Source organism: Fusarium pseudograminearum, chromosome 3, assembly GCF_000303195.2.
Source record: "Fusarium pseudograminearum CS3096 chromosome 3, whole genome shotgun sequence".
NCBI classification, from domain to species: domain Eukaryota; kingdom Fungi; phylum Ascomycota; class Sordariomycetes; order Hypocreales; family Nectriaceae; genus Fusarium; species Fusarium pseudograminearum.
This window is the reverse complement of record NC_031953.1, coordinates 4,917,481-4,930,562: the sequence shown is the minus strand read 5'-3', so window position 1 is coordinate 4,930,562 and position 13,082 is coordinate 4,917,481. Positions and strand designations below refer to the sequence as shown.

At 49.7% G+C, this 13,082-nt stretch overlaps 2 protein-coding genes across 2 annotated transcripts, besides 2 other annotated features; one reads left to right on the top strand and one right to left on the bottom strand.

Annotated features, from left to right (window-relative positions):
* Positions 1-509: 509 nt before the first annotated feature.
* Positions 510-590: a repeat region.
* A 621-nt stretch (positions 591-1,211) lies between these two features.
* FPSE_01000 (uncharacterized protein) lies at positions 1,212-3,308 on the top strand (the record flags this gene model as incomplete). Its single annotated transcript, XM_009254120.1, has 3 exons — positions 1,212-1,794; positions 1,884-2,714; positions 2,764-3,308. 3 exons carry the CDS (start codon positions 1,212-1,214, stop codon positions 3,306-3,308), a joined length of 1,959 nt encoding a protein of 652 aa, XP_009252395.1.
* A 770-nt stretch (positions 3,309-4,078) lies between these two features.
* On the bottom strand, positions 4,079-7,685 carry FPSE_00999 (uncharacterized protein; the record flags this gene model as incomplete). The annotated part of the gene is made up of 3 exons (XM_009254119.1): positions 4,079-4,527; positions 4,597-6,927; positions 7,010-7,685. 3 exons carry the CDS (start codon positions 7,683-7,685, stop codon positions 4,079-4,081), a joined length of 3,456 nt encoding a protein of 1,151 aa, XP_009252394.1.
* Positions 7,686-10,894: 3,209 nt separating this feature from the next.
* Positions 10,895-10,961: a repeat region.
* Between the last annotated feature and the right edge of the window lie 2,121 nt (positions 10,962-13,082).

Here is a 13,082-nt window from a genome sequence, read left to right as displayed (position 1 = left end):
TCCATGAGAGGCATGTAGGTATCTTTTGCTGTTACTCAATAGTTACGATGAACATTTCTGAAAGATCACGGTGAGCGGAATGTAGTGATACGAGATGAAAAACGGTAGCAAACATAAGAATTTGTCGAGTTACACAGAGTTCTTTAGCAACATGCAAGATTTTGGCACATGTAGCCGAGCTGGGGCGATTCACTGCCAAAGTTCCTATATACACAAAAAGGCAGGTACTTGGGTAGCAGACACGCAGAAAGGGAGGTAGGATAAGTGAGGTTAATGACTCCATTTGCATCGCACATTGTGACACTGCTGTATCCATGATTTCCCCTCCCCTTCTAAAAGCAGATGAGATTACCTTGGACCTAGCTACAAAGACAGGGAGAGACGGGTAGATAGTACCTACGCAGTTAGTATAGATAAAGAGCGGCTGCCAGTGTCGGTCACATCCGCCTGCCAGCTGGCGAACACTGCCAAAAGCGCCAGTGAAGCCATCATCCTCAAGGTGCACCACATTCACTCCTGCCCTCCTGATTTCGTCACTCTCTTTCTCTTTCCTTCACTTCATCCTCCCCCTTCTTTCTTTTCCTTCTTCCAACCACCTTCCATTTCTATTTCGATCTTCCGTAAATTATCTACGGCTTCCAACATGCACACCAAGAAAGATATTGGAGCAACTACGCGACCGCATCTGTATCTCTCCTTCCGCTTGGAATGCAGCATTCCTTCTTCTTTTTCTTCTTTGTGATCGCCTTATTCTATTGACTCGGATCCTTCCCGTCTGTTTGTACTCCTTCTTTTGCTTTTCTGCTTTCTCTTGTCGGTCTTTTCGCTTCATTGTTCACTCAACTTTGCTATACCAACTGCATACGCATCAGCCAAAGCGGCTCCTTGTTTACGACCTCTGTTTGACATTCACTTATTGTGAATGAGATACCCTTCACCAGCTGCATTTCTGCCTGCGAAACAAAGAAACACCAAACATTTGCATCTGATGGCTTCTTCCTCTCCCTGGCATTTGAAGCGCGCTCTCAGGAACTAAACCATCCTAGCTGCACCAGGACCCTTCATACACAACGCTCATATACTCACGATCCTTTACTCAAGAAGGGTCAAGAAGAACGAACATTCACATCAAATAGTTGTGAATTATCTGCGGTCTCATTCCCCTCAACATCTCGATAACAAAATCACCAACGCTACACAAAAACGGCATCATGACCCGCGGCGGGCGAACAAGTTCGGTCCCTCGCAGGCCAGTCGACCTGACTAGCAACCTCTCTGTCGCTGAGAAAAACGATCTGACAACTTTGATCACAGCCATTACAGAGAAGCTTCACAATGATATCAGTGTCATTTTTGATTCGCCTCCAGTCACCCCTACTCTAGGCGACTTCAGTGACATTGAGAATGTCGATATCGGCCATCACCACTGGCTGGCCCTGTCACTCCAGACAGATGGCAAGGAGAATGTAGACCCAAGACATTCCAATCTAAGCAAGAATATCCCCAAACCCGTACCAACAGACAAAATTACAGCCCAGTCCCCAGGTAGTGAGGGATCCGAGGCCATCACACCTCAACTCAGGGAGCTGAAGAAGGAAGCTCTGATATTCTTCAGAAAGTGGCAGTCAATCTTTCTACAGCGCCTTCGTGATATCAGCGTCACGGAACCAAACGGTTCTCAACCTAACATGCGTGGCCGTGGCCGTGGTCGTGGAAGTGCACGAGGTGCAAGAGGTGGCCGTGTCGCACGTGGTGGAAGGGGAGAGAGTCGTGGAGGTCTGACTTTGGCTACTGGTAAGTTGACAAAGATCACTATATATTTCATTACCACATACAGACTCTCTGAGCTGGAATTGGATAAAGAAATGCTTACAAAAGTCCAGGTCCCCCCAAGACTCCTTCCACTCACATCGATCGCGAGCTGTCTCGACGGTTCCCCCCTATCCCCACCTCTCTGTGGACTCTACCACTAGAGAAACGAAAGCTTCTACTACACATCTCACTCTTGATTGTCATTTCACTCCAGGAGTATCTTGCATATGCGCGAATGACTCTTCTCAACCTTACTTCATCTCTCAACCTTCCTCTGAAAGTACTACATGAGGAAGAAAAGAGAATCGCACAAGGACTCAGTCAACTTGCAGTCGACTCGGTCATCGAGCAGGCTTCACAACAGAGTCAGGATGAGAACAAACCAGTATTGAAGTCAAAGGCACGTATCGCTGCCATGACTGGACCTTTCAGACTTGGAACGCAGCTTATTGCCGTGGGGATCGGAACTGCCCATGGCGGACACGGCTTGCGACTCCCAACAGCTGCAGGGCTATTGGGGCCCATGGCTGATAATGGTCCATCTACTGGCTCAATGCTGGGAATCTACAGTGCGAGACCAACTTGCAAGATGATTGAGTCGTTTTCCCGCGAGATCCAAGATTTTGGCCTCATGCCTCTTCGGTGTGAATCCCAAGGGGACTATATGGATGCAACGGCAATTCCATCTACCGCTCGACGCCTTCGCTTGGTCATTGCTATCAACGGCTGGGTAACGGACAAAGACAATCTCACAGGATCTTGGAAGATCCTTGGTGACAATGCGGAAGTGTACATTCTGCGATGGGAGATGAATGTGCTTTCCAACATAGGCGCTGCCCTTGAGACAGTTATCAGAAGCTCAGCTTGGACTGCAGCAAAACAGGCCATTTCTTCGCGAACAAGTGAGTTACCCAGAATGTCTCCAAGTGGAAACAACTAACACAATCTTAGTCTTCAAGAATCTCATCGAAGCAACTTGGCCAATGGAACTTATGAAAGTGAGCAAGATCATCGATAACCCCTGGAGCATGGGGATGGTTCGCGCCGAGAAAGCCGGTGCTGTTCTTGCGGACGCAATCATGCGCAGCAAGATTCAAGGTGACCGCCCAGTGTCCCTTGTCGGGTTCAGCCTAGCAGCTCGAGCCATATACGTGTGTCTGATGATACTTGCTGAACGTCGCCAGTTTGGTCTCATCGATTCCGTGGTTTTGATGGGCACGCCAGCTCCTTCAGAGAGCCGTGTCTGGTTGACTATGAAGAGTGTCGTATCTGGCCGTCTGGTCAATGTCTACTCTGAGAGCGACTATCTCCTTGGATTCTTATATCGTACTTCCAACATCCATTTCGGGCTGGCAGGCCTTCAAAAGATCCAGGGCGCGGATGGTGTCGAGAATCACAACGTTAGCAACCTTGCGAACGGACACTTGCGTTATTCACTCCTTGTTGGAAAGATTCTCAAGGACATTCATTGGGAGGACCTGGACCTGAACGCTTAGAAGGCGGAGAAGCTGCGCAGGACCACTTAGCACGAGAAAAGTGTCGGCATCATATTAGGCAGGACTGGACGAGATGAGAATACCTTTGCTATGAACGGCTTAGGAAGATTGTGGAACAAGACTTTATGTGTAATATTAACATTGGGAAACTGCATTCTAGGTGCGCATTCCTATAGGGACAAAACAAATATCGACAAGTCCCCTTATGCAAATTGTATAGCCATTGACTCCCAACCCTAACCATTGATCAAGTGCAACAATCCTCCTATCCATATATGCTAATGTTTATGCTGGTGACACCTATTGTGCATATGTATGTGTATTTGTATGTAACGTTGAGCCCAAAGTTTGCATCTAGCCATTTCAAACAGACCAGAGATCCAATAATGTCTATCGTGGACGAGACGTCATGTCTTCTCTTTCTTCCTTTTCTGGCTGCTCTACTCGGTGACTGCTCATCTGATAAGACTGGGCAGTTCAACTTCTGACAGCCTTCACCACTGAGTAATTTTCTCATTTTGTCGCCGTCCTCTGGGCCTGCTGACTGTATTTCTCTTCCTCCCCACTTCTCTCATCATTTTCACCTAGATTATTACAGAACGTGGTATCGTACATGATATATTCTTCTGCTTTTGCTTTTCAATTTGTGATTCAGTCTTGCCTCGCTTACTTGAAACGAAGCTGAGACTTGGTTTGGGAGGCAGTAATTGTCGCAACTTGCCATCATGTCAAGTTGCTTGCTGTGGTTGATCTCTGTACATTCTCGATTCTCAAGTGGGAGGGGTCGTGCCAAACATGTTGGGAACTTGCTTTCGGATGAGTCCACGCGTACCCCGTGGCTCTACCCGGGGCATGCCTTGAATAGACCGAGGTTCTCGCATCAGAGACCGATCGAGACGGGCGGGGGTTCGGGTGACAATAGTCTTGTACTCTCCGGGAAAGTTGCCCTTGGGTAGTGGCACCGAAGCAGTCCGCCAGATGTGATCGGATATATCACCGAGGAAAGCGGGGATCTTGCTGTTGGAACCGCCGCGTGCAGGACCGAAGCCACCGTAAGTCGAGGCACCATGGGAAGCACGGAGTGTGGAGAGGCGGGAGAGGCCAGTCGCTAAACCAGAACGTCCTCGAGCCTTCTTGGCCATAATAATTTCATCGAACAGACGGATTGAAGCATCGTTGGCTGGCTGCATTTCTCGATCATGGATAAACTCATTGAAGCCTGTAGTGATTCAAAGTTAGGCTCTTGTCGACCAAGAATGAAGACGCAAAGGGCTAGAGGTAAACTTACACTGTGTTTCACGCATCATCGCAGCATAATCGTGCTGATCGTGCGGAAGACTCTTGATGAATCCATCCATATCAAAGGCATACAATTGGCCGTTGGACTTTTGCTGCTTCGAAGGTCGACCGAGATACTTGCGATAAGTATACAGAAGACTCGCAAGGCAGCGGACAAACGCCGCACGCACGCGGTCAGCATGGAAAGCCTCGGGACAGATAAGCGAACAGTACCCAAGACATCTTCCATGAGAAACAATCTTGCAGCCAGTGCATCTGTAAACACCATCTCCCTCGGCCAGATCATTACAGATAGTACACATCGAGGTGTTGTCTTTTGGCATGTAATTGAAACAGTGTCCCTCGACCCAGACTGTGGTTTCTGTGTTTCGTACAGGCTGGATCTGCATGCTGGGCATTATGGTTGATGCTGCAAGCGTTGATTGCGCATAAGTTGACGGAGCATATCCTCCTCCGTAACCACCATTCGCTCCACCAATAACAGAATTTTGAGATTCTACCGAAATTGCTGAGATAGACAAGTTGGCCTGATGACCATTGAGAAAGGGCATACCCGGCTTTTGGAACGGCGGGTGCTTGTCAACGCCGAAGGAGGAGCTGCGACGCATCTTTTCTTCGCCAAAATGGCCCGAACGCTTCTCCCGAAGTGTAGATGCAAGAGCGAAACCCGAGTCGCTGCGAGACACGGGTGTAGAAGGCATGGGAGGGAAGTTTATGGAAACAGGAGAAACAGATGACTGGGGGCTTGTCTTGCCAGACTTGCTTGTGCTGGGCCTGTCTGATTTGCCATTCTCAACATGTGCTGAAGCAAAAGCGTTGAAGATTGGGGGCTGGATCTCGTTGGGCGGATCGGCCTCTCCAAATCCTGAAGAGCTCTGAGACACCCACTTGCCAAGGGTGCTCTTCGGGGTCGAAGTTCTGAACAAGGACCCATTTTCGGTCGAGAAAGCATCATAAGGGAATGACTCCATAGCATAAGGAGGGGGCCCAGTCGCAACTCCATATCGAAGCTTATGAGGGGCTGCAACTTGCAGGAGCGACATAAGTTTCCTACGAGCTTGACGAGGAAGTCGGACAGGCTGCGAGGTAGCATCAATAGTGTCCTTGTCCAAGTCAACGAGCACATAATCGTCTTCAGGTAGTTCGATATTATCGTAACGACGCTCAATGCCGACAATGTATGGACAAGGTGCCTCGAGAGCTGACAAAAGGCGTGCAGGGAGAATAGGGATGAAGATGCTGGCCCATTTGAGGGGGTACAGGAGATTTGCCAACGCGTGACAAGCAAGATGCAACATGCTAGTGTGAGAAGATAAGAAAATAATTCGAGATTCGGCCATGGCATATTCGAACAGGGCGACAATGTTCTCGAGTGACAGACAACGGAACAGTGCATAGATATCGATGGTCCGAGAGCCAGGGATTTCATTGTCAGCTTCTTTCCGGGCATAAAGACGCAGCTCTCGCACTCCTAATTCGACTTGAGTCTTGGATCCTAGGGGGTTGAACGCCTCTGTGCAGAGATTGACAACATATCGTTCTAGAGGTTGCCAGCGTCCAACTCTTGGCGAGCTTGGAGGTATTCTTAGCACACTCCCATCAGTCATGGGCGTGACAATAGCCTTGAGCCATTCTTTCCAGAAAGACATGTTGCCCGCGTCTCGGCCAAGAATGCCGTAAGCACGAGGCGCCCATAGCCCACTTTCACCAGCAGTAAGGCCCTCAATCTTGGACGCAGCACCATGTCTCAGGGGCCTAAGCATATCCGTCATGAGGGTGATCTTTTCTTCGACTGTACTGATCTCGTCTTCGAGCCTCTCACGAGCTGGAGAGCCCGACGGGATCGTGGGTAGTTTTGCCAGGAGCTGCGAGAGGTGGGTGCGTTCGCCTGCCAATCTGACACCCAAGCTTGCTGCCAGCTCTCGTTCTTCTTCGGACATGTGGCTCTGACGCCATTCCTCGCACTTCTTTTCAACGTCCTCGGCCACATCGGCGTTGAGAGCAATCCAGATAATGATTGTAATGCCGTACAATTTTGAGTTGTCGTCTGAGGTCATGGTGAAACCATGCCATGTGGATCGCGGTCTGTCATCGGATGAAACGATCTGGATGTCGTTGGGGAAAGCAAACATAGGCACGTAGTCGGGAAACCTTCCACGCCGAGAGATTTCATCTCCAGCCTCCTGTGGAGGGTAACGGTCGAGAAGAACGGGCTCGAAGCGTCGTTTGAGGGGATGCATGTCGGGATCTGTATTGAGGGGTTCGGGGGGAGGGATTACGGAGTTGTAATTGCTGAGTCGCCTTGTTGTTCGGATGGAGGCTGCAATTGTAAGTTAGCAAAAAGTTTTGAGCAGGGTCGGCTATGTGATAGCATCAAAGCCTGGAAGGAGGGGAATACGAACCTGCACGGCTTGTGCTGATCCTGTTGCTGGGCTGTTTGCGCACACTGTTCATGTCCCTAAAGCTCATCTTGCGGCGGATACTACCCTTAATGCTTCTGAGAGGACTCAGTCTACCGCTATCGCTTTCTTCAGCCCGGATCCTCTCCATCCTAGGGTTCACCATTGGTGCCCGAGCCTGAACTTTTGCGCCCGCACTGAAAGTGAGGTCCTCAAGAAAGACCTCGCGCTCGGCTGCAAACTTGACCAAGGCCTTATCGAAGTCAAAGTCACCCATAAACATGGAACCTTCGCCCAAAGTACCGCTGGGAGCGGGGGTTTGGCTGTTGCCGTTGCTGTCGTCATTGCCATTGCTGAAATCGGGAGGGTTCACAGCACGAATAGTGGCGCTGCTGCGGTTGCTCTTGGTGTTTCCGTCTGTGTCGTCGAGTGTTTGTATCGAAAACCGTTCGGTGAGAGACATCTTAGAAAGACGGCTGGCAGAGTTCTGTCGCGAGTGTCGAGCGTTCGTTTTTGGCTGGCCGCCATTTGTCCACTCGTCTTCGGGCTCGCCATCTTCGATAATGGTGGACTCGACGGGAACAGCAGGTGCGGGTTGTGAGTTGGGATCTTGGTAGGACACCGACTCTACACCAGCGATCCAGAAATACTCGGCGAGAGGGGTCGATGAGCTCTCCATGACATGTCAATCGTGGTGTATCGGCCACCAAGCACGCAGAACTGAGGCGAATGGGGAGGCGTAAGGGGGAGGAGTCAAAGAAGCCGTCGGCTACTTTACTCTGGGCTATTCGTATGGCTGTGGTTGTGCCTGAAGGTGGGCGATCGACAAAATCAGGTCGGGTTGCTGGGGTTGCAGTTTAGGTCATGAAAAGATATGACCAGCACCAGGGCCTTTTTTTATCAGGCGAGTACGAGATAGGTAGCGATAACGATAGATCCAATCGTGGACGTTCTCGACCGACGGAGCTATGTCGATATTTGAGGCCGAATTTGGACCAAAAAGAGACTCGAGAGACGGGGTGAATAAAGGGGACCCGATCGAAAAAAAAGCAGAGCAACAGCGAGGAGCCAGTCGCTCAGAGGTCGGTTGCAATGGATGGGAGCCAAACGTTAGCTTCAAGGTGGGTAGACAAGCCCAGGGCCGACTGGAACCACAAGAGACTGATTGTAAAGAGGAGAAAAGACGCGATGAGAAAACCACCAGGAAGCCGCCTGAGCAAAACGACCAACAAGATGAACCAGAGATGAAAGAAAATAAAAAGATGATGATGATAAAAAGCAGAAGTGCCTATGGTAAGTTACGGTAGAGCACAGATGAGAGAAAGGGCCCAGGAGAAAGAACGAGGATTCTCAGTGTCGATCTGCCTGTGCTCGTTCGCAACTTTTTAGGCAGTACTGATACATTTGTGCAGTCAAGTCCAGGTCCAGGTACAGGTACAGACAGGTACCTGCTCAGGCTGGTATCGAATACCCCGTTTCAAAAGCAGATACAACAATGAGCGAGGTGAGCATCGACCAGACCGGCAGGGTGTACTTTTGACGCGAGTGGGTTAGTGAGTGATTGTAGGCAGGGTCTAGGGCCAATCCTCCATGTTAGGTTCCCTCTGCTGGCGGCTTCGACCCTCCAAAGGTTGGAGAAGGACGCCCGAGCTCCAGCTTCCTAGGCCTGGTCGAGCATTGGTCCAGGGGTTTCCCGGGATGGCTCGTAGCGGCTGCCACACCGTCCACACGCCTAAAGCCGTGGGGTTGCAGTGAGGTATGGGACCGTTTTTCAAGGGACCACTGAGAAATGAATGCGCCAACGGGCTTCAGCTGCTGACCCAAATCCATGAACTGAAGGCGTAGTATTTATGTAACATTATGACTTGATGCCATCATGAACCAACCATTGAATCGGTCTACAACAAAGATCCAATCTCACCGCCGGCTTTCGTCTAGAGTATCAGCTTCACTGAAATGGAAGGTGTTTGCCTACGTCTTACAACAGGGTATATCATATACCTGGGTTGGGCTGGGCCGACAAGGGTTATTACATACATTGTATCATCTACAGCCGAATAAGCGACATCAAGATGCGACCAAAACCAACGTATTGATTGACTGGCAGCAAGCCATCAGTCTCGCGCGAGGCTACTAACGTAATGAGGAGAGCAGAATTAATAACGACCCCAAGTCAAACGTAATGACACTTCTGCTGCACTGTACCTTACAGCAACAGGCTGGTTAGACTTTTGGGGGTCGATGGAAATTAACCGGTTCCCCAAACAAAGCAAGCCGTCAATCTTGAGGCGTCTTTCTAATTCGGTAGATGCAGCCATCAACCACATCCAGAGCGTGTGCTTAAGTTCAAGTCGACTTCCTCACCCATACACACAAAAACCTCAGGGGTTTCAGGCGAGCAAGAAAGACCTCAGCGCCGGCGGATCCACGGCCCACGATGGGTATGAATATTGCTCATGTCTTTTCCCTTCTGCTGTGTTCTGTTGCTTACCAGGGTCTCGTGTATCATGCGGATATGGCTCTGAGCACTTCATCCCACCGTCTGCTTTGTTAGAAAGAAGTACCTGCAGAGTCGCGCTTGTGGCATGCTGCAGGCCAGGTGTTGTTGCTTTGCTAGGTTAGTAGTTTCGGGTCTTGAATCAGTCCGACCTCCAGAACCAGGCTTTATGGATGTCCCTCCCGCTCCTCCATATAATGATACCCACTTAGTCGCTGTCTGCTCCATCGACCAAGGATTGCGGTGCTGCATTAGCTGAGCAAACCCAGCCAGCCAGTCACCAGTGGTTATCCTTCAGCGCAGAGCCCACGATGATGTTGGTTGGGTTGCTTATCGTCAATACATGGGTTTGTACACCACCAGAACCCCACTGGGGATATGAAGGAAACAAAGGACAACAAGCCAGATTGAGGTTGTAGATTCCCAAAGTAATGGTTCCGACAGAATGGCCACGCTGCGAATGCAACACTGCAGATGATGGCGGCGCCAGTCAACCATGGGTCCTTGGGTGTGCCTGCATAGATACATATGCATATGCGGTATGCTGTATCCGTCTGCATCGACATGCTTCCTTCACCCGGATACGTGCAGACTTGATGCCGTGGCCATGTAGAAGATGGTAATCATCACCGCTGGTTCGCTCAACTGTCTGATGAGCTGTCTTTTCACATGCCACATCTCTCTCCGTGCCTGACATCAGCAGACGGACGGCATTCGTCAACCGCAGGAACAGCGCGATACGCTGTCGCTTTGAGATGATGGATGGCCTCTGTTGTTAGTATATCCAGGAGGAGACCAGGTACCAGGCGGCGCAAGTGGCCCGGCCAAGAGAGTCAGGCAAGTTGGTTGTTTGTTGCACAGAACCGGGGCCACAGGCAGGTAGGCAGGGAGGGTCTTGGTCTTGGTCCGTGTACTACACACGTCCCCAGTAAGATCTTCCATTAATATCGCCCCGGCCGAAACCACGGCTTGCTCAACGGCCGGTGCGGGTATTAGATAAAGTGGTTTGTGTTCATTCTCTGGAACACATCAATCAAACTCGGCGACAAGGGACGTTGAACCGTCAAGCTCTCGTCAAGTAAAATCCCGATTGGAGCTTCTGGCTACAGTAGTGTAGCGTAGCCTGTGTTGATGGGAAGCCTCGATTAGGAAAAAAGCCAATGCTACTCTTCCTCATGGAATGTCCCGCCCTCACCGTTTTCGTACAGGCAAGCTGCAGATGCTCCGTCAACAACGCCGGGCAAGAGTGCAACATAGTGGCCGATCACGTATCGATTGTCTTGGCTACTAACCTATGTTGACTGCCAACTATCCAGTTGGTAGGTAGCCAGCTAGGAGGGCGCATTGTGTGTTATTTTGGCGGGACTCGCTCAGCCCGTCTCGATGAGTCCTTGTTTTGTTTTGTTCTGCTTTCCTTCCCTTTCTTTTCTTTTCTTTTATTTTTGCTTTGTTTTGTTTGTTTGATATCTCTCAACTAACTAAGTCGAAGCAAGGGCTTATGTATATTGCTGTTGTTATCATTGAGTAGATAGTTGACCCAATGTTTTGGTTCTAATCTTTGCTTTTCCCCCACTCATTGTGAGACGTTTCGATTTTTCTGCCCTCCCTCTCGTGTTGTTTTTCTAAGACACGCAACTAATAGCACCTGTTAGCTGGGCGGCCTACGTCAGTTTACATTTCTAGCTTCCATCTCAATCAGACCTTGGCGTTGTGGGTGCAATTGAACGCTTAAATGGGGGTGGGTTCTCTTAGTAAATTACCTAACCTTAGCTGCTAAAGGCAGGGTCTCTAACTACTCGTTCCCTTAAGTAACAGTACCTGCTCAAGTTTCGCTCAGAAAGTCGGTCGTTGGCTCCTGCCAACAATCGACGTCGTTCTTCGGATCGACGCTCGAGTTGTACAAGGGAGGCAGGTGAGACCGCCAGTTTCAAACTCCAAAAGCGACAAAACCCTGCAGATCGCATGGATGGAAATGGATGGCTCTTTCCATTTACAGGACTTGACGCCGGCTACGAAGCAAGGTTACTTGTGATTGGACGGGATACTGCAGGCGCATACATATGGCATACTTCACTTGAACATATCCTTGGGTGATTAATTTTCTCCAGCAACCTCACTTCTCACTCCTTTCCTTACCCCTTTTCTCAAAGAGATGATTTTGCAACTCTCTGAAACTGCCATCTCGTAACATCAAGAACCAACAGAGAAAAATTCAACAACCTAATTTGGACCCAACTATTGACAGTGACACTCGACCTGTAGCCAAATCTGGCAGTGGCTTTTTTAGCCCAGGGGCCTTCTCCATCAACCATAGGCCAGAAGCCCAAGCGCAAACACCAAGATGGGCTTAAAACAAAAGAAACAAAGTGCGCCCGTCCCTAATAATGGATCTCGTAAAAACGAAAGCACGAGCCAGCCTCAGATGCAGGTACAGAGCACTAAAAAGGACGACATTTAAGACATGGCACACGAGAGAAAGGTGGGTACATACACACGAATACATACATAGGTACGAATACAGGCAGACCATCAAGATTCCTGACTACCTACCTACTCTAAACATATATACTACGAAATAAACAAGCGAAGCAGACGCCTAGTCTTCTATTTACAATACCCCTTTACACATGGAGTTCGCGTTGGCCAATCCCAGTGCCTCTTTGGATTTTCCATCGACAAAAAAGGAAATCTCCAAAGAAGTAGAATCGACAAACAAACATCGACAGGGGTTGTTGAGCCCCATCCTATCTCGATAATGCTAGACGATGCAGTCTAGAATAGCAACAGTGTACCGTATTACTCAGGGGTACTCGAGATGCATGGGCTACGGGCTGTATTCGTGCTAAACTTAGATCATACGCGGAATGGTGACGATTGTCATTTGCGTTATGCAAGCTCGATTCGAGAGCGGCGTACCATAATAACCAAATAACCACTCTCGTCCCTTTCACCTCGGATCATGTGTCTCTCGAGTTTCAGTAAAGCTCAGGTCTGTGGGCGGCCTCGCTTGAACTTTCAAGCTTCCCGTCTACCGGGACCTGACGCAAAACGGTATGTACCGGTCAAGTCGAGCTGGCTTCATCCACATTGACTGACGTTCGTCTCATTAGTGACTCGCGAATCAACAAGCTAAGGTTATGGGCGCCAGATACACATAGCACCATGGATGGAGCTTAGTGCGCGACTGGCCAATAATGCCAATGCGCATCACACTGGAAGTACGGATACCCAGCTTAGATCTCGACGGTGTCGTGCGTTTCAGGTTACTGTCCACGCTGGACCGTGTGTTGCGTCCCTGATTATACCTTAACACTATGTATGTATCTTCTCTAGCTTCTTCAGCACGGCAATACGGCCATAAGAGATCTTAGGGCCATGGGCTGCGTCGCTCGGTATTTGTCCATCCTGGTTGATCGCCACGGCTACTGAGCCTGGTCTCTTTATCCTAGTCTCCAGGGATTCTTCACCATCATGAACAGAATCTTCTGGAGTTGAAACAAAAGTGCTAGGGCAGGCCCCTAACCAGAAATCAGCCAAAGCAGCCGCTGCTCGACACCATCCGTGAGCCCACCCTCATAA